Genomic DNA, 23739 nt, shown 5'->3' on the forward strand with positions numbered 1-23739 from the left:
AGATGTGAGGACACGGGAGGAAGACTTTGCTGGGAGTCAGTTGCAGCCAGGTGACTCTGTGTGTCAGTTTTCACCACTGAGGGTAAGCGAGGGGGCCAGGTTGGCAACTGAAGGTGCAGGAAGAGAAGTTCAAACAGAAATCTTCAGGAGTAGACAGAGCATGGAGAAAGACTGTTCTGTCCAGGAGAGCTAAGATCTCACTGGGCCTTAGTGATTGTGAACCAACATGGGGAAGTAAAACAGGAATAGCCTCATCCGAAGAATGCAGGGACCCTGTTCTCCACAGCTTCTGTCCAGGCAGAAACCGCATCCTTCACCCCAATTCCTACCCTGGCTGCCAAAATGGCAGACCCCCAAAGTAGTTCACTTCTTATCAGTGAGTCTCAGTAGGCATGAGAGCTCAGGCCGCCCCAGCTCAGGAGATTGAACTGGCAGTCCTGCTAAGGACAGGCAGTCCTGCTAAGGACAGGTGTGGCCAGAAGGCACCAGAGCCCTTCCCCCTCTAAGCTTGCTGGTCTCTTCCTCAACACCACCAGGTACTTCTCAGGACCTCTAGGGACTTCTGAGACCTGTGGACCTCAAGTCCCTGCACTCTATAGTCAGCCCCCGGCCAGTGCTCATAACAGCAGCAAAAGCCCCAGGCCCAACTCAGCTCTGTGCTGTTGCGAGGGCTGGAAGATGAAAAGTTCAGGGAACCAGTCTGAACTGTCCATACAAGGCAAGGAAAGCAAAGCTTTGCTGCTGGCCTCCTCAAGCCTTGTCCCCAGCTCCCGAGCCTAGTGCATTTATTTCAAAGCCATTAAGAAGTCCTGCTGGGTCCCAAGGGAGGCGCCTGCTTAGCCAGAACTGGAGAAGCAAGGCATGAGGGCTTTTCATCAATAGCCGAAGCTGCAGGTGCAGCGGCTGCCTCTTCTCAGGATGTGAGGCCGTCCTGAGAGCAGGCTCTGAGTCATGCATGCAGCTGTGTCTCCAGAACCCTGCCTGCCCCAGTCCCGGCTCCCTGTGGGTGCTCAGCAAATGAAAAAATAAATAAAACTGTGAATGAGTGATAATAACAGCTCCTAATGTGGAGTTCTTTCAAATATTAACTCATTTAATCCTCAGGAAAGTGTTAAGATTCTCATAATAGAAGACTCGAATTTCCATAATAAAAACTGTATTATTCCCACTCTCTAGGAAGGGAAACTAAAACAAATACATGATAAGAAACCTAAACCAGGATGATTAAAACTATTGAGGTTTTTATTTTTAAGATTTTTAAACTCTTATTTATGGCTGGGAAGTGGTGGCACACACCTTTAATCCCAACACTCAGGAGGCAGAGGCAGATCTCTCTGAGTTGGAAACCAGCCTGGTCTACAGAGTGAGTTCCAGAACAGTCAAGGCTACATAGAGAAACCCTGTCTCTAAAACAAAACATAGCTTGCTTATGTGTCTGCATGTATGTGTCTGTGTGAGAGTGTATGTGCACATGTATGTGCAGGCATCCAAGGGACATCAGATCCCCAGGGGCTAGAGTTACAGATTTCTGTGAGCCACCCAACTCCAGTTCCCTGAGAACTGTGTGGTTTGGACATGACTTGAGTGTTCCCCCCCCACCCAAGACTCAGGTATTGAAGCCTGTCCCCAGTGTGCTGGCATTGAGAGGTGAGGGACCTGTAAGAGATGGAGTTAGCTGGGAGTATAGTCAGTGGTAGAATATTTGCCTTGCATACATGAAGCAAGGAGTCGAGCAACAGGAAGGAAGGGAAAGAGAGAAGTCAGCAGAAGGCAGCTAGGCAGCTGGGGGCACTGCCCTCCAGAGGGAATACAGCAGTTATCATAGGTTAGTTCTTGAAAGAGTGGTGTGTGGACTATGGAGACAGCTCAGTCAGCTGGGAAAGGACTGCAGTGTACCAACACTGGGAGGTCCAGACCGATGGTTCCCTAGAGCTCACTGGTAGCCAGCCTGAGCTAGTAGGTAAGCTCCAGGCCAGTAAGAGACTCTGTCTCACAAAACAAAACAACCAAGATAGATAACTCCTGAGGAATGTTCAGAATGACAGTTCTGGCCTCCACACACGTGAGCAGGGGCACCCATACATACACGTGTACCCACATGAACATGCACACACTATCACAATGAGAGTCAGTCGTTAGAATAAGTAAGCCAGACCCTTGAGTGATTCTCTGGCTCCCAGGCTCACCTTGAGACATCCACCAGCCATGATGCCTTCACGAGGCCTTCATCAGCACCTAGCCCAGGCCAGTGTTATATCTTGGACTCTCCAGAACTGTGAGCTAGATACACCTCAGGTATTCTGCCACAGCAACAGAAAACACACTGATACCAAGAACTTTGGTCTTAACCAAACAGCTCTTCTCTGAGCCAATGACCTACCACAGCCTGAGCTTTGCTTTCCTCAACAGCTTCGACCTAAATCCCAGATCTCAACTGCCCCTTCCCTCAAAAGAAGCCACCATTCTTATGATTGTTATCAACTTAAAACACTAACTTACTGAGACAAAATTTACACAGCATGCCATTAACATTTAAAACGAAGAATCTGAGCCAGACCCAGTGGCACACCCCGTATCATCCTGGGAGGGTAGGTGACACAGAAGGATCGTGAGTTTGAGGTCAGCTTGAGATACTCAGTTAGACCCTATCAATCAATCAAATGCCACCCGTAAAAACAACAAATTGCTGTAAGGAAGTTAGGAACCAGAGAGATGAGTCAGTTGGTAAAGCACACGGCACACAAACAAGAGGATCTGAATTCAATCACCCAGAACTTAATCCAGAAAAAGCCAGGTGAGTTCCCAGCACCAGGGAGGCAAAGACAGACGGGTCCCTGGGGTTCAGCTAAATCGATGCACTCCAGGTTCAGGGAGTGACCTTGTCTCAAAAGATAAGGTGGACAGCAACTGATGAGAGACGGAACATTTACCCCTGGATTCTACATGTGCATATACACATACACAAACACACACAATTAGTTGATTAACAATTAAAATTCAGCCTCTATGTGAAGCAGTCATCGGCAGTCAGCATCTTTGCACAGCCTTACGCAGTAAGTCTTTTCTCCCCATCCCTCATGCAGGCTCTCCATCTCAGGAACTCACTTTCACCTAAGTCCTCTAGCATAATGTGTGGCCTTTGGTACCCAGATTCCAGCTCTTAGCATTCTGCCTTCATGATGATTCACCCAATTACAGCCCGAGTCAGGATCCTTTCAGTTGAATAGCATTCTGTGGTATGGATATACTGCATTGCCTATCTACGTATCTGTGACCAGATTTTGGTCTCCTAGTTAGATATTAACTGTAACTCCCACCCTGACCCCGCAAGTAGGGATTATTTTGTTCCCATCCCCAGAAGGCAACAATAATGGTCACCTGGGGTACAGGTTATAGAACCAAAACCTCTGGCCTCTGAGACCAGATGCCTTCTCGATGTGGTGTCCTTCCAGCATCCCTCACTCCACACATCTGTTCTTCTCTTGTCTACACCCCAGGCTCCCAAAGGGAGGTGACACGCTTTGTACAGCTTAAGCTGAGCCCAGACTCCACTACAGCCCAAAGCCACCGAGACTGCAGGGCTGCAGCCCTACACTCGGGGACCAGCTCTTACCCAACCAAGGTTTTTCTGGACCCAAAGCCAGAGACCAACCACCCCATGTGTGAGGCAGGAATCTGCAATAGTGCCCAGAGCCTTTCATCTCTCCTGCATTTTCCTCTGCACAGAGGAAGGTGGCCCCCAGCAGATGGCCCTAGAGATCCATGAACAAGACTAGTGAGCCGGGTTGGCTGCACAGGAAGCTGGAAAACAGAAACCAGCATGGAACAGGATAGGCACACAGCAGTCGCTAATGAGGGGCTCTCTGCGGCCAGTGTCTCACTTCTCAATCTTAAACATTCTTGGTTTGAATCCCTGCTACCTCTTCCTGACATCTAGCCTTGGACCATGACAAATTGCACCTCCTCTGAGCCACCAAGCCCAACGGCAGGAGATAGGTTGATGATCTCTAATTTGAAAGTCCTAAACACTCCCAAATCTGAAACTTTTTGAGCATCAACAGGCTAGAAGGGAAAACTGCATACCTGACCTCAGGCAAAGGGTCACAGTGAAAACAAAGAGGCACTGACCGAAATAAACCTGAGCTAGGGCTGTAGCTCAATGTTAGGGCACTTGTCCCATATGCACAGGTCCCTGGGTTCAGTCCTTGCCATACATACACACACGCACACACACACACACACACACACACACAATTACCTATAAAATCACCATTACCATCAGGCCACCTATATAAGACAAACATGAAACAAGTGAATTTCATGTTACTTTGGGTCTCATCCCCAAGAAATTTTAGGATGTATATGCAAATATTCCAAAATCTCAAACCTAAAATATTTCCCAAGCATGAGGAGCTGAGCAATGAGGATACCCTTGAGGTATTCCTGCTGACGCTGTTCCCAGCCAGACCATCCCTGCGTAAAACAGGTCGAGTTTGATCACCAGAGACCCTCACAGACCATCTCCTCCTTTCTGTTTTGGGAGAGAGTCTTCAAACTCTCTACCTCTGTAACCAAGGATGAGCCCTAGAACTCCTTTTTAAAAAGATAAGGTCTCACTAATTAGACACAAAGCAAACAAGAACAACAATGACCATCTGCAGAGCCTGGAAGCCCATCAGGCCTCAGCCCTGCACACATAGGTAACTATTGATTGGTTACCCAATACCAATGATCTGCCCTAAAAACATACAAACAGTAACACACTGAGTGGGTCACTTTAGGAATATATATGGAGGGGGCTGGAGAGATGGCTCAGTAGTGGTCAAGAACACTGATTGCTCTTCCAGAGATCCTGAGTTCAATTCCCAGTAACCACATGGTGGCTCACAACCGTCTGTAATGGGATCCTATGCCCTCTTCTGGTGTGTCTGAAGACAGCTACAGTGTACTCATATACATAAGATAAATAGATAATTCTTTTTTTTAAGGAATATATATGTATAGACATATACACATATAACAACAATTAATGAAAAAGAGGCCATGAATTTGAAAGAGAGCAAGGAGGGGCATGTGAGAGGGAGTGGAGAGAGGGAAGGGAGAAAGAGGGATGATGCAATTACATTATAATTTCAAAAAAGTAAAAGAAATAATAACAATAATAATAATAACAATAATCTGTGTAGCTAGAACTGGCTATGTTAGACCAAGCTGGCCTCGAACTCAGAGATCCACCTGCCTCTAGCTCCTGAGTGCTGGATTTGAGGAGTGTGCTAACACATCCAGCATTCCCTCTAACTTCTGATCCTCCTGCTTCAGGTAGGTGGCCAACCTGACCAGTTTTATGTAGCACTAGAATTGAACCCAGGACTTCATGAATGCCAGGTAAGCATACCACCAACTGAGCCACACGGCTGGCCCCAAGGCCACTACCTTGTGCCTACAAATTCAGTCACCTTAGAAAACTCCTTCCCATTTGATGAGAGCATAATAAATATCTGATAGATGGATGGACAGATGGACAACTCTCCGCACAAGCTGTGTGGTCTTGACAAACCGCTTAACTCTCTGCCTGAGTCTCCCTTTATAAGCAGGGACCCTATTCTGGGGTAATTTGGAAGACTGAGAGAAAGAACACATATACAAGACCTCCCGGGGTCAGGTGGAAATGGACCCACCCCATCCTGCCCCTCTGTTCCCAAGGCCAGAGGAAAGTACCCAGCCTCTGGACTGGCATAAATGTTTATGCCAATCCCCAGACTCCCAGAGACAAGTTATTTGTTTGGCTTATAATTAATTGCAGAAGGCCAGGCTGGGCAATAAATTCTGCTGTGGAAACATAAACAGCTTTCACGGAGCTCCAAACCCATTGTGAGGCCAGCAGCGAGGGTCTGCTCGGAGTGGAACGTCTGTGCTGTCCGTCCCCCACCCCAGGTAGACAGAGCACAGGTCAAATGGAAGGACCTTTGAAGACCTGTTGAAAACATGGCTGACTTCCAGCATTGCCTCCTCCAAGACCCAGCAGAAAACCTGATTTATCTGGCTACCCAGTCTGAACCTGAGGAAAGACTTGCCCCACCTAGAAAATGTCTGGGCAGAACGAGGAAGCAGGCTTGACTTAATGAGAGAGAGAGAAAAGCAAGCCTCTGCTATGTTCTCAGCATGGAATTCACGCTGCATACCTCTGGTGCCAGAAGCTGGAACCGGGAGACACAGCTCCCAGGGCGCTGGCATTCCACGGCAGATGTCAGAGTGTCTCTAACAGCAATTTGATTACAGGGCTCTGCAGAGAACAAAGTTGCTGGTCTCCAGGAGCCTAGCAACAGTCACAGCCACTGGGGCTCCTCAGGACAAAAACCACACAGAAGCTCCCTGGCAGGGACACACAGTAGGTGCACAGAACATAGATTTTCACATAAAAGACCATTCTTTTCTTCTTACTGACCGCTTTGAAGAGTCTCAAAGGTGCTGGGTACAGGCTGAGGAAGGTCACAGACAAACAAAAGAAAGCTCAGGGAGCATGCATTGACCTGGCACAGGCGGAGAGATATGGTGCAGGCAGGATACAAGGTAATAAGGACTATGGGAAAGTGCTAGGCACAATCTGAATACCTACCCCGTGCCAGATCCTGGGTTAAGTCTTACAGTTCTCCTCTGAGCCCATGGCAGGAAGGATATAGTATTAATCCACTTTTAAGATTAAAAACAAAAGTTCAGGAAAATTATGTAACTATTTAACATTCACTGACCTGACAAGCAGAAGAGGTGTAATTCGATATTTTTTTTTAAGAGACAAGGTCTCATGTAGTCAACGCTGGCCTTGGACTCATCAGGTAGTTGTAAGTTGAAAATGGTCTTGAACTGACCTCCTGTTCAGTCCCCCTGGGATTACAAGTGTGTACCACCATCCCAGTTAGACATGGGATTTGAAACGTAGCCTAAACCAGGTCCCTGGTCTTTCTCTTAAGCCATAAACTGCTCTCCTCCCTTACTTCCATAAATTGGGTACCAATATTGGGGAAAGACAGGCAGTCCCCACTGGGACCTCAGAAGAGGATAGCACAGCTGGCTTCCTTATTGAGCTGTCAAGTTCAGCTGAGCTGCCCTGGAAGTGTCTGCAAGCCCTAAAGCAATCAGACTCCTCAACCAGCTACTGGAGTAGACTCCAGGCCAGGCTTTCTAAGCCCTTCCCCATGGAGAGCCCCATGTGGACTCTGATAGTCCCTTTCCAGCCCAGCTGTGCCCCACAGTTGATAGAGCAGGTCACCCTTCTAGTTTTACTGCATTTACCTCCCAAGTGCTGAGATTACAGACACGCACCACTACATACAGTTTATAGGTACTGGGCATCTAACCCAGGGCCACATACACGAGTTACACCCCAATACCAAATGTCTGTTTAAAAAAACACTAATAAATGAATAACACAAATGATCTTTCTTTTTCAAATTCAGGTGGCTGTTAGCCGTGGGACACAAAAGGTGAGACCCCGAGAGGAGCCTGGAGCTGGTGTGCAGCTTTGCCTCGAAGTAAATCTGCCTCGGGACTGGAGGAAGGGCCCAGAGGCGATCTGAGCATACCCCGCCTTCACAAAGGCCCTGCCCCCAGCCCAACAGACAGATGAGGCTCGGAAGAATTCTTCTGGTGCAGAACCCTCCCTGCCGTGGTCCAGGTCTGTGTGTCTTGCCACAGCTTCTGAAGTAGTCAAACTCAGCTGAGTCCAGGGCCTGCTGCTCACAAAGGCCACAGCAGTGGAGTTCTTGGTGATCTTATGCACATCCCTGAGAAGATCCTTCCGTGAGTGGGCTGGCAGGATATGCCCCCACCAACATGTACAACCCAGAGTGGCTAAGAACCCCACCTGCCAGCTAGCACATACCATAGTCTCGGCAGCTGTACAGGGTAAGTTGTTTCATCCCTGTGGTGGTTTGAATATGCTTGGCCAATGAGAAGTGGCACTATTAGGAGGTGTGGCCTTGTTGGAGGAGGTTGTAGCCTTGTTAGAGGAAGTATGTCACTGTGGAGGTGGTCTTTGAGGCTCCTGCGTTCAAGCTCCATCCACTGAAGAGAGAGTCAGTCTTCTGGATGCAGTCTGAGCAAGATGTAGAACTCAGCTTCTTCAGGGCCGTGCCTACCTGGATCCTGCCATGCTTCCTGCCTTGATGATAATAAACTGAACCGCCGAGCCTGTAAGCTTCCCCCAATTAAATGCTGTCCTTTATAAGAGTGGCCTTGGTCATGGTGTCTTTCCACAGCAATGGAAATCCTAAGACAGTCCCCATTTTGCAAAAGGAGACAGTAAGTGTGAGCCAATTGTGCACTAGACACACTAAGGAGCTTTCTACAAGAGCCATGCCACAGACACTGGGGTGGAAGGGCTGTGACCACGTGGAGCCCGTGAGAAACTGACCCATTCATTTCTGAAAATGGACCTGGGCGTGGGCCTCCTCTCCCACCTCCCACCCTAGCAATGGTGCAGTCTCAAGTCACTCTGGAGGGAAGAAGCAGTAGGCAGACACTTAGAGAGCATTGGCTACAGAGTGAAAGGACTTAAGCTGCTGAGGCAGAACAGCAGCTGGGGAATCGTGACAGAGCCTCCTGAATAGCAGAAACCAGCCACTGCCCTGCCTTCTCCCCAGACAGCCAAGAGAGCGCTGGACCCTGGAAGCACACTTCAGAGCAAAAGCCTTTTGCATTCAGGGCCCTGTGCCTGTGCACTCCTGCTGAGCACACCCTACTTCCCACTGCCCAGCCCCATCCTCACTGTCCACCTCCTGGACCTTCCACGTGTTTTTATCACTTTCTGTCCCACATCACAAACCAGGACTTGCTTTCAGTTGTCCCACTCTGTCCAGCACTAGTGATGAATTCGTTTGCTATGCCTCACCCACAAGCTTTTATGGAGAATACACAGAAGGGAACTGTGGTGTTTGAATGAGAATGGTTCCCATAGGCTCACATGTTTGTATGTTTGGTTCCCAGTTGGCAGATTGTTTGAGGAAGGATTAGGAGGTGTGGCCTTTTTAGAGGAGGTGTGTCATTAGGGGTGGGCTTTGAGATTCCAATGCTGTGTGTGTGTGTGTGTGTGTGTGTGTGTGTGTGTGTGTGTGTGTGTGTGTGTGTGTGTATGCAAGCTCTCAGCTACTGCTCTGGTGCCATGCCTGCCTGCCACCATGCTTCCTGCCATGATGGTCATGGACTCTCCCTCTGAAACTGTTAGCAAGCCCCCAGTCAAATGCTTCTTTTATAAGTTGGCTTGGTCGTGGTGTCTCTTCACAGCAACAGAACAGTAACCAAGACAGCAACTCCATCCTAATGTACCCAGCCCTGAGCTGGGGAGGGGGGTCCCCTAAGGCACAAAAATAAGACAGTCCCAAGAAGGTTGGAATGGCACTCTGTGCCCTAGCCTTGGCCCAGGCAACGGTCAACCCTCTCAAGAAACTTCTGACCTGAAAGCAGCTTCTACTCACCCAACAGGTGCTATCAAAGACACCTGCCTTTCGCCCACAGAGTGACACCACCCTATAAGGTAGGTATTATCCTTTCTATATGCAGAAGAAACCAAGGCTCAGAAAGGTGCCATGACTGGCCCAGAGTTACAGAACTACAAGTGCTTGTCAAGGCTTGAACTCAGACCCAATGACACAGATAAAAAGATAGGTGAGTTCCAGCATGCACATGACAGAGCTGTAAAGACAGGACAAGGACAAGTCAGCTTTGTAGCCTGTGTCTGCATATCCTATGTGGGCAGAAGAGTATGTAGAAAAAGGAAAGGATGGAGAGAGAGGCTTGAACCTTTTGAAATCATCTCCAAGCTAGGAGGTCTTAGTCCCCAGTTCAAAATGCATCCATTTCCCCTTTTCTACTGCTTCTGTCTGCTTTCTTTCAGCACCAGGGCCAGGAAGGAAGTGTGAAGAAGGAAAGGGTACTTCTCTTTTGGGTCAGCAGCCCAGGCCCACTTCCTCTGAACCCTCTCCAACCTCCCTCCCTAACTCTGGCCCAAAGGACAGCCTCTAACAGGAGCAGCTCCACACCTGGAAAAGGTGCCCAAGCAACTGTTCAACAAGAAGGAAGGAAGGACAGGGATGTAGCTTGGCTTACAGAAGGCTTGCTTCACACAGATTCCAACCCCAGAAACACATAAAGCCATCCGATAGCATGTGCCTGCAATCCCAATATTCAGGACATGGAGACAGGAGAACCAAAAGTTTAGCATCATCTTTAAATACACAGTGAATTTGAGGCCAGCCTGGGATACACGAGATCCTGTCTCAAAATGTGATCGGTGGAGGGGATGGAAGGTTCCAAGAAAGGAGACAAGGACAGGAGCACACACCTTCATTCCTAGTACTCAGAGTACAAGGCCAGCTTGTGAGATCACATCTTGAAAACAACATATAAAGAAGCTCCTATCAATTACAGGGGGGAAGAGCTCTTTAGGCCAAAAGTCTGATCTGGTAGATACCCAGGTATGGAAAGTCAATGGCCATTGAGGTTAGGCCAATGTCCACAGTGTGGGGACAGCAGGCAGGAAGTTAGGGACAGGAACTGCAGAGTTCTTGGTACCATCTGAAAACCAGAGATACTCCTGTAGGGAGCAACTGGTGAGCTTTTAAGCTGGGACGGTCATGGTCTGGTCTCTCCAAACAAAAGGACTGGTTCGAGGCCCTGTACTGACCCAGAACAGGCAGAAGATAGCCCAGGCCAGAAGCTGGCTGCAGGCAGCAGCATTAGAAGACATGGCCACCTCACCATTCACACTGGATGTCTGAACTGAGACTGCCCAGGGCTTCTCTACAGGCCAAAAGTCTGATCTGATAGATACCCAGGTATGGAAAGTCAATGGGCTTCTCTACAGGGAGTGTGGACTCAGGTAACCTCTGTCCCAGATATCATATCATAAGGAAACTGTGGCTAGAGGAACCCAGGACTACCTGTGGCCAGGGCAGGGCTCACCAGAATCCTCTAAAAATTCCCTAAGACAGGGTTCATTCTGCAAAATGGTGATTTCAATCATGGCTGCTGAATGGCTGCAGAAAAGGCACTGAGCTGCTGCATGCAAGGAAGAGCAGTGCGCATATTAACTGCTTGATGATAACGTGTCATCAGCTTTGTCCTTTTTAAGATATTGAAAAAAAACTTGCCAAAAAAAAAAAATTCTCCTTACTAAGTCTTTTTTAAATGCCTTCAGTTTTCTCCCACAGCCCTGGGGCCACACAGACTCATGACAAAAAATCTCACCCACCAGATGAGCCCTGTTAGTGCTGGGCACGCTCATTAGCACAGACACTACAGTGAAAAAGAAGGGTACCACTTCCCCACAATTTAGTGTCTCACACACTGACAGAGACAGGTACGGGGAGGTGAAACCCAGCCTGCTGCCCTCTCTCCCACACCAATTGGCCTCAACATCCCTAAAGATGGCACTCTAAAAAACAGAGACTAGCACACATGCTTCCTTCCTGGTCATAGCCCCAAATACGGGCTGTGTCTCCTAAAACTTAGTTCCCCTGCCCTGCGCTCTGCTGGAAACCTCGAGTGGGCTTTTGCAGGTACTGAAGGGAAGCTTTAAACCCCTGCTGCTCCTTGTAATCCTGCTTCTGATGCTGTTAGTCCAGTATCTTCGATATGTGTGTCTCATTTCTAATCTTACTGGGGAGTTCGATGTGACACTTTCCCCCTTGATTTCTTGACGTATTTGTCAAGAAATTTGACGTAAGGGGAGGGGGACTTACAATGTCACCCTGGCTGGCCTGGAGCTTACAGTGCAGAGGAGGGTGACCTCATCCTCCTCTCATGTGCTCAGATTATAGGCCTGCACTACCATGACTAGCTTCAACCCCTCCCACCCCCCTCTCTGTGCCTGTGTCTGAAGCAGTCTGCATTCCCAAGAAACTCCTTACCTAAAGCTATGAAACTCAAGCTGACACAGTGGGTGGGGGTGGGGGGGGTGTCAGTCCCAGCTGAATGCCTGTTTCACAGAGTCCCACCTTCCTCTCTGAGTTCTATCAAATATATCTCCCACAAAGTCCCCCGTTCTATCAGTGGCTTCTGAGCCTTAATCCTGGAAACTGATACCCCCTTACCACTCTCTGAAGAATGTTACAGTCGGAGCTGGAGAGATGGCTCAGCGGTTAAGAGCATCGACTGCTCTTCCAAAGGTCCTGAGTTCAATTCCCAGAAACCACATGGTGGCTCACAACCATCTCTAATGGGGCTCCGATGCCCTCTTCTGGTGTGTCTGAAGACAACAACAGTGACAGTGTACTCACATATATAAAATAAATAAATCTTTAAAATAAAATAAAAAGAATGTTACAGCCAGCTAGGCGGCAGCGGCTTGGCGCACATTTTTTATTTGGGAGGCAGAGGCAGATGGATCTCTGAGTTCAAGGCCAGCCTGGCCTACAGAGTGAGTTCCAGGATGGCCAGATCTACACAGAAACAAACAAAGTGCTATAGTCACTTACTTACTTTCTCCCCAGACATACAGGTGCTGTAAGAGGCTGTCCCCACTTCCTATCTCAGAACCTCTGGCAAGACTCTCTGAGAAACTTCTGTTCACTGGCACCTCCTGGGGTGGAAGAGCGAGGTAGAGGAGCGAGGTGGAGGAGTGAGGTGGAGGAGTGAGGTGGAGGAGCGAGGTGGTGGAGGAGCGAGGTGGTCAGTAGAAAAGGAATAAGCCATTTCTGAAAACCCCAGCCTAGAGACAGCTTTTCATTCATGAAGATTCCAGGAAGGCCAATGCACCAGCTATGGAGAAAGGGTCCACCCTTAGGTGGCACAAGAAACTGAACTGCTCCTTAAATGTCCACTGTGGTGGATTGGGCCACTCCAGGGACATGTCTGTAGTAGAGGTCTGGCCCCTAGCCAGCACTGGAGAAATGTTTGTGGAACAAACTGAAAAATGCTGGCGATTTGTTCTGGCTGCAGAGGCCAGCTCCCCTCTGGGGGCAGTTTGTAGGCAAATGATCTCAGGCCTGCCGCCTGTTTCCTCTAATGAGCCTCTGCAGCTCTCAGAGTGTGGGAGGAGCCAATGCTCACTGCCAACCCAGTGGCCTGCACTGAGGCTGCCCACAAGCCTGTCCCACAGGGTGTGGACAAGGAGACCACTCTTACACCCCACTCCGCCCCAGCACAGGATGGTCACCATAACCTGCTGGGCTAGAGATTCTGAATAAAGCAGCACCTGCCTCCTGCTTGCAGGGCCTCACTGCAGAGGGAAGGAGGAAGTGAGCACAGTCTGGCTGGCTTATATAACCAGCTTCCTAGGCCTTGGCCTCCAAGTCAGAGGCCCTGGCTGGGGGCAAGTCATAGCCCAACTCTGAAGCTGGCAAGAGGCTAAGGAAGCAGAGGCAGCCTCCTTGCCATGTGCTGCCAGCCCCCCAGACCTCAGGACATCTCTCCAGCCCCTCCTACTGAATGCTGGGAACCAGGAAGGGTTGTTGTTTTCCAAGTGTGTGAAAAAGTGGCCCGCCAGCTTCTCTGGCAGCAAACCAAGCCGTGAGCTCTGAATAGGGGGTGAGGGTTAAAGGAGCCAGGACTGGGGCTGGAGCTGGGGCTGAGGTGCCATGGGGCCCTTTCTCCACAGTTGCTCCCAGCTTCCGGCTCAGCAATTTTTCCCCACTTCCTTTTAGAGAATCTGTAGGCAGTGGAGGCCAAAGAGGAGGCGCCCCACCCCACCACTATAACGCTGGCCTTGGATAATCTTACTTCCCTTTCCTGTCATGACTGGTCTTCTCCCATGGCCCTGTACAACCCCACTAACCACCAAGCAGCACTGCGCATGGCATGGACTAGGGGAAGGCACAGGGAGGGGAAGACTGAGAGGGACAGGCAGACAAAAGCCAAAGTGCATTTCCCAGGCTTCCCTAGCAAGTGACGTCTATGTCACATTTTATTTACTTATGTGTCTGTGTGCATGAGAATCAGTTCTCTTCTCTGAGTGCATGGGGTCTAGAGACCAAACTCAGGAAGTCAGTCTTCACAGCAAGTGCCTTCACCAGCTGAGCTAGCTCACCGGCCCTTTTATCTCAAAACTAGTTGGCCTCAAATTCAAGGCCATCCTCCCGAGTGTTTGGATCACAGGTGTGGACCACCATTCCTGTCTATAATAGTGATTTTATCAAACCCTTACTTCCCAGCCCTTGCCATCCAGTGTCACAGGAGTACTGACTTCCCAGATGTGGAAACTGAGGCCCAGAGAGTCCAAGCCCCTTGACTAGGGTCATGATAGTGAACAAGGGAGAGTTTGCTGGGCAGTAGCTGACTTTGTCTTACACTAAAATCCATACCACAAAATGTAGGGCTCTACTTCTGGGGAGTCCCTCCTCCCAGCTCCCCAACACACATACACACACACACACACACAGTGAGTACTACCTGAAAATGGAAAAGACACTGTTCCATCCCTCCCTGGGGAGGGAGAGTAGAGCTTTAAACAGTCCTTCCCTGAGGACACTGTTTGGAATTTGTTCAGTCCTGGGCAGGACTAAGTCTGGGGATCAGAGGTGCCTGGGGAGAGCAGCAGCAACCCTCCCCTTCCAATTAACCTGTTACAGCTAGGCCCAGGGCTAATCAGACCCACAGGTTCTAGTACAGGATGGCACAATCTGCTCTTCCTGAGATACAGGCTGCTGGAGGCTGTGCCTTTGCTCTTGAGCACTGAACAGCGTTGCTGGGGGCTTTCCCCCTCCTCATCACAGAACTGTAAAACAAGGAGAGATCCCAGAGGCCTCCTAGGTCAAAGCCTCTCCCACCTCCAATTTGACACATTGAGAAAGTAGGGCTCAAAGAGGAGCAGCTGCCTTCATAGGAGAGACAGTGAGGAAGTGGGGTTGGGGCCCCCATTTTGCCAGGGCCCTCTCCCCAGATGGCATCCTCTCCACATCTATCCATCTCCTTACACTCTCTCCCTCCCTGCTCCCTGCTACGGTTTCCCAGCTCTGCCCAGCAGGCTCAGCTCTGAGCTTCCCTCTTACTCTCTCCCAGCCTTACCACCCACCCCGACTCCCTACACACTCCTCTGGCCCAAACACCCATTCTTGGGAAGTTTAATTGGCTGATTATGACCACAGCCTGCTGGCTACAGTGCCCAGAATTCTGTTCCTTATAATGAGGTGGGTTCTGAGCACTTGCCCACTGGGCAGCCAATGGGGAGACCTAGGCTCTGCCAGGCGAGGCAGGCTCTCAAACTGCATAAAGAGCTCCTTGATTCGGGCAGAGCATGGGAAGCCACGTCCCCCTCCTCAAGCCGGGTCAAACCACAGCGGGTGTACTGTAGGCAGACCCAGATGTCCACCCGCAAGTGGAACGCCTTGCTCTCTCATGCCACTGTCCAAAGCAAAGAAAGAAAGGAAAAAAAAACAAAACAAAAAACCTCGGGAATGTCTGGGGGTGAGCAGGACAGAAGGAGCCCACATTTAGGGGTCAGGGGAAGATGGCTTCTCATGGAGGCACTTAAGAAATGGGATTTGGGGCCAGGAAGTGTTTGAGTGTTCACCTAGTATGCACGAGGCCCTGGGTCCAATCCCAGCACCACATAAACCAAGCACACTGACACAGGCCTGTAATCTCAGAACTCTGGAGGCAGAGGCAGGAGGATGGAAAGTTCAAGATCAACCCTAGCTATATAGGGAGATAAAAGCTAGCCTGAGCTAGGGACCCTACCTTAAAACAAGAACAGGACTGAGGCTGTGGCTCAGCAATAGGGCATTCGTCTAGCACACATGGGTTCAATCCCTAATACCATCAGGGTGGGACGAGCAGAGATGCTCAGTGCTACCTACCATGAGAGAACAGCAGCAGCACAGCGGTCCTCTGCCAGGACGTTCCATGATCTGAAACTCGCTTTTCATTGAGAGAAAGTTGGCCATCCCATGACCTCTGGCTCCTGGGCCACGAGCCTAATCTAATTCCTGTGGCTCTATGATACTCTGAAATCCTCCTCCCGTCTCTGAGAAGATCTCCCACTGAAATGCCTACATCCAGCTGCCTTCACTGAACAAATATTTATGGAGCTCAGTGCCTTGCCACGCCTGCACAGATACCAGGGACAAGGTAGTCTGGGCCAGGTGCCCTTGCAGAGTTCTTGGTTCATGGGAGACTTATCACAAGATGCAAGCAGAGAGAGAAGTAAGTGTGTACACGAGAAGACGGCAGGGGTCAGAAAGCTTTGGTGATCAACGAGGGCTTCCTGGAGGAATCTGGGCCTGTCAAATGGGAAGGGCATTATGTGGGGCCAACCCCTGCATACTAAGGATGAAGCCTTTGGGGCCTGAAAATGAATGAGCCAATTCTCTCCATGGGGGAGCTCAGCTTGGTCAGGGAGAGCATTCAACACTCACCTGCAGTTCTGATCTTGTGCCAGGACTCTGAGCTATACCTGTTTCAACTCACCTAACCCTCAAGCCAATTCCATCCCAGCCTTACAGACGGAGCTATACCAGCTAAACAATCCATTAGGCTATCAGCTTCTGAGTGTCAGCCCTGGGATTTGAAGCCCATGAAATCCATTCTACCCAGGGCAAACTAATCTATGCCTGATAGATCTGACGGCATCAAAGAGGCCAGCCTAGAAGACAACCCCAGAGTGCCACAGAGACTCAGACTGTTTCCTGAATGAAGTGACCCCTGAAAACCCTAAAGGAGTCAGGCATGGTGGTGCACGCCTTTAACCCCAGCTCTCAGGAGGCCGAGTCAGGCAGATCTGTGAGTTTTAGGACAGTTGGGTACATAGAGAAACCCTGTCTGATGGAAGGAAGAGCTGAAGGGAAGAGGAAAACATGTCCAGGAAGAAATAGCCTAGTCAGAGGGAATTGACCATCAGGGACTTGCCAACGACTAGTTGATTTGATGTTCCTAGAAGCTGGAGATGAAAGCAGGCAGTGAAGACCACGACTAAAGGAAGACTTGAAGCCACAGAAGCAAGCAGGAGGTACATCACTCTGGACTCTACACCCTGGACCCACTTCCTTGGCAGGCCCTGCCTCATCAATCTCTAAGAGAGGCCTGGGCTGTCCAATCCTCCATATTTGGCCACCAGAGGAAGAGCCAGTAATCAGAATACAAGAGAAGGGCCTCACACGTGCTGGATGGTTGGACTTCTCTAGAGATACTAGAGCTCAGAGTTGGTGAATCACATGTCCTAGGTCACATGATAGTACATGAGCAGTCAACAAGGGCTGGAGTGCTCCTAGAATGGTCCATCCCAGTCTACTTCTTTGGCCCTGTGCTTGAACATTTCTACTCCCATTGGTGGCAACATTGGAGGAGCAACTTCAAGAGCATCAAGGAGATCCATTGTGAATCCATAGGCCCCATGCCAGGGACACTCTGCCTCCCAGTTCAGGAATTATAGAGTCCTGTCTCCTGCCACAGCCGCCCCACACACATACACATACACACCACATACACCCTTGCTGAGGCTCTTAAGTCGACAGTCAGTTTTCTCTCCCTGAGACCAAGTTCTATGGGGACCGTCCTTTCAAGGATCACACAGACCTCCAGGGATCTGTGAGGTCCAGCCCCTGGGGCCTGGCCTCCTGGGGCCTCATCTGGCCTCAGAACTCCCAAGCAGGAACAAGGAGTTCTTCTGAGGTAGTTCTAGAGATGGGCCAGTCCCAGGAAGGAGGAGGCTGTTTCCTGAGAGATGACCCAGCCAGGGCTCCTCTGAGGAGAGAGGCAGAGAAGGGGCTGGACAACAGAGCCCTTTGTTCCCCTCTCCAAACAGCCACCCAGTCCTACCCCCATTCTCCACGCCCTTGCTAGGAACCAAGCCACCAAGCCACCTACCCCCAGGGACAGGATCCATCCATTCCAGGGCCTGGAATCTGCTAGGAGGACCCTTGTTCTGTCCCAGCACACACACACACACACACACACACACACACACACACACACAGAGTGATGAGCCTCCCACTCAGCAGCCCCATGCCCCGTGGAGTGGAGGACAAACATTCTCTTCTAGGCAGCCTCCAGTCTGAGAGAGTGCTACAGGTTCTGCCTGGAACCTCCCAGTCTAAATGAGCCATGATCCCCCTCCTCTGAACACCCAGCCCATTGTGAGGAGTAGTGCTTTGGTTCAGAGGGATCCCTAATGGAAGGGATGGAACTTACCTCAGCACTTAGAGGGGCCCCTGGGGCTGAGAGCAGAGGCATAGAGAGGACAGAGTTCAGTCTAGTTCAACGAAGCTTGTCAGGCATCTCCCAAGACCGAGATCTGAAGGCTGGGGGGCTCACCAACAAGCAGACGTAGCCAGAACTAAAAAGGACTCGCCAACTGGGACACACACACACGCACGCACATATGCCCATGTGCACACACGCATTGTACAAGTAAGAATACAACATGTTACTCTGTCACTCTAGTCCCTAGGGCCAGGGCTGCTACCCTCTCAGCCTTGCCCTCACAGTCCCACTCCTAAGCTATTGTTAATGCCTTGCCCATAGGCCCTTCATTCTGTCACCTAGGCCTTTCTTGAGATCCAGCACCCAGCTCAGGGTCACCTGATCTAGGAAGCCTCTCCAGACCTCCACCGGAATCAGAGAACCCTCACTCCAGAAGCATGCCTGCCCTAGCCAGCTTACACACCACACTGTGATTTTTCCAGCCTATAAGACTTAGATTCCTCCTGGAAGCCCTTGGTGATGTCAACCCTCAGTTCTGTGACCATTTTGCAGAGGAAAAGTCCTGGCAGCACATGAAAAAATAGAGACTACCCGTTTTTCTCTCTACAGTACACTACCCCACCAAATCCCCAGACTCCCATTTCCACCTTCTGGCTACATGTGGGGATCTTCCTGCAGCTCCCCCAAACTCCATCCTCTGGACTGCTTCCCTGCTTTTGGGACTCCAGACCCCAGCTGCCCTCAGCTGTTTGCTAACACACCAGTGCTCTCCAAGGCTCTGCTATCCCCACCATCGTCTCTTCTTCCCTCATTCTCCTTACACCAAGGTCACCTACATCCTCCAGGGCCCTGTGTGGACCCACATCCACCCAGAAGACTTTCAAGTCTCCACCTGCTCCTCTGCCCATAGCTTGAGGTCCTTTGTCAAAGCTTCTTCTATCTTCCTCAGCCCACTCCTGGCTCCCTTGCCACCCACACAAGTCTCAGCTGGACTGTCGGCAGTGTCACCCCCAGCAAGCAGTAGAGAGGATAGCCTGGTTGGAGTCATGAGGCCACTCCGACCCTCCCTATTGCTGTCTTCGACCAACATAGCCTGTGGGAAAGGTCCTGGGGGAGGCAAGCCCAGGACTAAGGACCCCTGACCCCATGCTAACTAGAGGTTTCAGTTTCAAGCCATGAGGTCCAGACTTGAAAGGAAACAAGCCATCAAAGGAGTGTGCAGCCCAGCAGCCAGCTGGGATTCAGGGACACTGGGCCAGGCTCACAGCCACGCCCAGCAGCAACCCAGGAGCAATCCTGCCAAAGCCACAGGACTTCCCCATGTTCTAGCCAAAATGGGTCACCCAGGGCTTAACCACTTCAAGAAAGACAGCCAAGGTTCACAGAGAGCTGTTGATTGCCCATTATAGCACCCTCCCTCCCTGGGATGGGGCTGTGGGGAAGAGGGGTGTACAGGAGGGAGAGCTCATCAATATCTGCTGCAAAGGAAATTCTACTTCATCCCTCCTGTTGCCTCAAGATGACCCTTCTGGTCACTTTTAGAGTTGGTGGACCAGCTGAGGGCACTTGAAAGGTCAGCTGTAAATAGGACAAGCCCCTTTCCCTCTGAGTAGACTTACACAGCAAAAGGAAGGCCTTGATGAGCAGAGGAACCTCTGTTCAGATGCTAACTGGCTGAATGGTTGTGGACATGCTTCCTCTTTCCATACCTTTAAAATGGAAGCAGCAATTCCTATGTCACTAAATTGTGGGAAGAATTCAGTGAGATTAATGCATATGCTTCTTGTATGTGTGCTGACATGCATGCGCACGTATGTGCATGTACATATAAAGGCCAAAAGTTAATACCAGATATCTTCCTCAGATCCTCTCCACCCTATGTTTTGAAACAGGTTCTCCTCCTAACCATGAGTGCTAGACTGGCTGGCCAGAGAGCTCCAGCAATATTTGCCTCCACATCCCTTTCCCTTCTGACCCCCTACCCCACGCCATGCCCAGCTTTTATGTGGGGTCTGGAGCTGCTAATTCAAGGCCTCATGCTTAGGTAGCAAGCCTTTTACTGGAGTCACCTCCCCAGTCCCTGGGAACATAATTCTAACCCCAGATAGGCAGTGAAGGTGCTTTCAACCATCCAGCTTGCTGACCCCCTTCCTTGTTCATGTGCTATCGATCAGCCCTCCTCCCTGCAGCCTCGGTTCTGAGGCTCCTTCCCAGAGTGTCTCGGCCTCAAGGCCTGCCCCTCCCCTCTCCTGGCCACTGCCTTAAGCACCTGTCTGAGAGGAAGACTTGCTCTTGTCCCTCCATTGCCCCACCCTCTCCTCCCAGCTGACCCTGGCAGTGGGAGAAAAATCCTATCCCTTAGCTTGACATTCCTGAGGCTAGGGATGACTGGCCAGTGTTCCCTCCCAGGCCCCACCCTCAGGCTGCAGGCTTCTCTTCACACCTCTAGGTCCTTAGACATTCTGCACCCTAGGCTGGCAGGGTGCTCCAGCTCCACTTCTCAGCCTCCTCAAGCTTCTAGGTCAATCTCCGCAGCACAGGACAGCTTCTGGCCACATCCAGCCCAGAGCTCTGGTGTGGACTCCTCTTCCACCTCCCACAGTGCTGTGTCCTGCATCACAATCCCATGGGGATGGATAGTCTAGGGATTCAGCTCTGGGAACTCCTGCCCTAGGCTACAGAGAAGCCACTCGTTAATGACCTGTGCTTGTGGGACCCCTGTTAGGGTCCCACCTTGGTGCTAGCCTGCTCCACCCTGGGACTCCTCTCAACCCAAGGGTTTCTGCAAGGACTGTGACAGTTTTGATTAATGTTCATTGTCACTTCCTCCAACCGACGGGGATAGATGTGTTGATGACTCCAGAGCCTGAGAGTACTGAGTATTTGCAATGTCCCATCCAATGCGCAAAGCAAAATCTCATGGCTAGTGGGACACAGTGGAGAAAGCCTTACCTTTCATATCCAGATAGATCTAGAAAGAGAAAGGCAGAATTCACCATTCTAGAGGGGCTGAGGGAGGGGAGGCAAACATGGACAGGTGGAGTATATGTAGCCAGTCTGTATTTCCTGGCATAGGCAGCTCCTACTCCTATGTCCAGTGAGCTCAGTAAGCTTTTGAGAGCCCTTAAATCCAAAGTTCTGATTGCTCCAATGTACAGGTGGGAATACTGGGTCTGCCCTTGAGTCAGAAGCACAGCAGAGGTAGTCAAGGACAAAGCTCTGGCCTCAGACAGATTCCCCAACAGGTGTCTGGCGGCCCACAGTGTCCTCATCCTATGATAATTTAAGGTATCAAGGAGCTGTGACACGTCTCCCCTAGTTACAGAGAGGCCCAGCAAGGCTGAGTCACCCTGGTCACCAGCAGCACTGGAGAACAAAGGAGAAGCCAATGGCTGCTGACTCCCTGCTGTGCTCTGCAGGGAGCAAAGCTCGACCTTGCAGTTCCAGAGGGTCTCTAAGGGGGGGGAGGAGAGTGGGTGTGGCTGAAGAAAGATGCATCCTAGCATCCTTCCTCCAAGGATTGTGGCCTGGGTCACAGTGCTGACAACCAGCTGTACTGGCCCTCAAGGTGAATGCAAACACCTCACGGCTCTGCAGTCTCCCAAAGCCGTGCCTCTGCACCCAGTGGGTCCCTTGCTAGTCCTTACACCCAGGGTCCACACAGTGCAGCATGGACTCCAAGGAGAGCCACAGACACAGTGAGCTTTGGCCTCTGCCCCCTCCTGACCTTCAGCAAGGCAAGTGACCTTTCTCACTCACCCTTTGGTTCCTCTTTGGGGAAAGCAGAATAGGAAAATTAACCTCCAGGAAGGGCCATCAGCAGGGAGGCTGGTGGGAGGTAGTTACTAAACATGAGGTATCTGAGTTACCACTGTGCCTCAGTTTCTACTCCTGGGAAATGGGAATAACCTCTGGAGCCCCTTTGACTCACTGCTGAGGCTCAGCTGTCAGTGGGTAAAGAGTCAGTTTGTTTAAGGGTCCCAACATGTGACTGCATGGATGCTTCCATTCTGATCATCTCTCATCTCCTAGGCTATGCCTAGTATACAACAGCGGCTTAATAAATAAACATCAGAAGAAAGGAGGGAAAGGCAGAGAGAAGGACACAAACAGAAGAGTAATAAGGAAAGCCATGATAAATGGCAGGTGCAGGAAGGCTAGAGGAGGGGCCAGGGAGGACAGCAAGGAGACTCTCAAGGGCCAGGAAAGTGAAACGGTAGAAAGTTAACCAGGGCTGGTCTAGGTCATAAGGGTTGACCCCAAGAGCTTCCCTGCCCCTCCCTAGGCCACCTACTTTGACCTAGTTTCCATTCGAGGGCCTAACCTTTCCTTTCAAGGCAGGCTCTACAAAACAGTTCCCCTCACCCCCCTCAGCTAGATGTAGCCCCCAGCTATGTGCTTTGGAGGACAGAGGGGAAGGAAGCCACATGAATGGAACCTGTCTTCCAGGTCTCAGAAAGAGCCTTCCACTCTGTGACCTGTGTTTCCCGGTCCTGCAATGGAGAGTCAGAAGTGAGTGTATCCACTGCCCAGGGGATGTCAGGCCCTGCAGGCATTTTCTGCCGTGTGCATGTGTGTGGTTAGCCTTGATGTGTCACTAAGACCTGTGGCCGCATCATGTCATGTCAGAGAGGGTTGACAGACTGCACGCACTAGCCAGACTGTGCTTTGCAGCATCCAGGTGACAGGATACATATGTCGGTGTATGCCCACATGTGTGTGGCAACACGAGGATGTGTGAGAGCTGGTGCATGTTCGAGTGGGACCTGTGTAAGCTAACAGGACTGACAGCGAGAATCTGTTGACGGACTAGTGTGTGCGTGAGAGACCTTGTGTGACGTTGTCGTGTCACAAATGCAAAGTGTGGCAGCGACTGTCAGTGTGTGCCAGGAGAAGGGTGCTCATGTGTTTACGAGTATGTGTGTCGTGTGTCAGCCTACCACAGAGCGTTTTTGAGTCTACCGACCAGGGTTGGGTGTGTGAGCTCGTCTCGGTCAGGATCCGTGAACCAGATGGGGTGGCCCACCCTGAGTGCCTCGGTCCTTACACATGGTTCTGGCCAGAGAACCACACAAGAGTCTTGGGCAGACAACAGAGTGCCAGATCCCGGGTGACGCTGACTGGAACCTCCGCCCGTGCCCTCGCCCAGGTCGTCCCCACGCGCGAGCGGGACAGGGCTGCCACCCGCACTCACCGTGTCCCTTTGTCGCCCATGGTCCGCGGCGGCCGCAGGGAGGTCCGCGGCGTCAGCGTCCAGGCTGGAAAATCCCCGGCCGCCAGGAGAAGCGCGGGCCAGCCCGCTCCTGGCTACCCCGCTCCGCCTCCTCCGCTGTCGCCGCCGCCGCCCCCGCCCGGGTCCCCGCCCGTCGCTCCAGCAGCACAGCGCCCGGGCCGCCGCCAGGGGCGTGGAGCGTGCGGGTGTGAGCGCGCGTGTGTGGCTCCGTGCGCGGCTCTGCGTGTGCGCGCCCAGAGAGTGAGGGCTGGGTGGCCGGCCGCGGCTGGTCCACGAGAGCGCGTGCACGCAAGCGCGTGCCAGTGCTGGTGCGTGTGCACGGCTGTGCACGCGAGCCGGTCGCGAGGCGGGGGGTTGGTGGAGAGAGAGATTGTGTG

General features: G+C 51.2%; 1 protein-coding gene across 4 annotated transcripts in view; it reads right to left on the reverse strand.

The window, feature by feature from the left end:
- Window positions 1-23396, reverse strand: part of Arrb1 (arrestin beta 1) — a 71506-nt gene extending 48110 nt beyond the window's left edge. For all 4 annotated transcript variants that reach the window (XR_003711859.1, XM_028770703.1, XM_028770702.1 and 1 more), the window contains exon 1: window positions 23324-23396. Coding sequence is in view for 3 of the 4 variants with exons in the window: in XM_028770703.1 (XP_028626536.1) it covers window positions 23324-23343 (20 nt within the window). In the remaining variant the exon portion in view is untranslated. The remainder of the gene's footprint in view (window positions 1-23323) is intronic.
- Between the last annotated feature and the right edge of the window lie 343 nt (window positions 23397-23739).

The sequence above is a fragment of the Grammomys surdaster genome, unplaced genomic scaffold (assembly GCF_004785775.1).
Source record: "Grammomys surdaster isolate TR1022 unplaced genomic scaffold, NIH_TR_1.0 203, whole genome shotgun sequence".
Taxonomy (NCBI): domain Eukaryota; kingdom Metazoa; phylum Chordata; class Mammalia; order Rodentia; family Muridae; genus Grammomys; species Grammomys surdaster.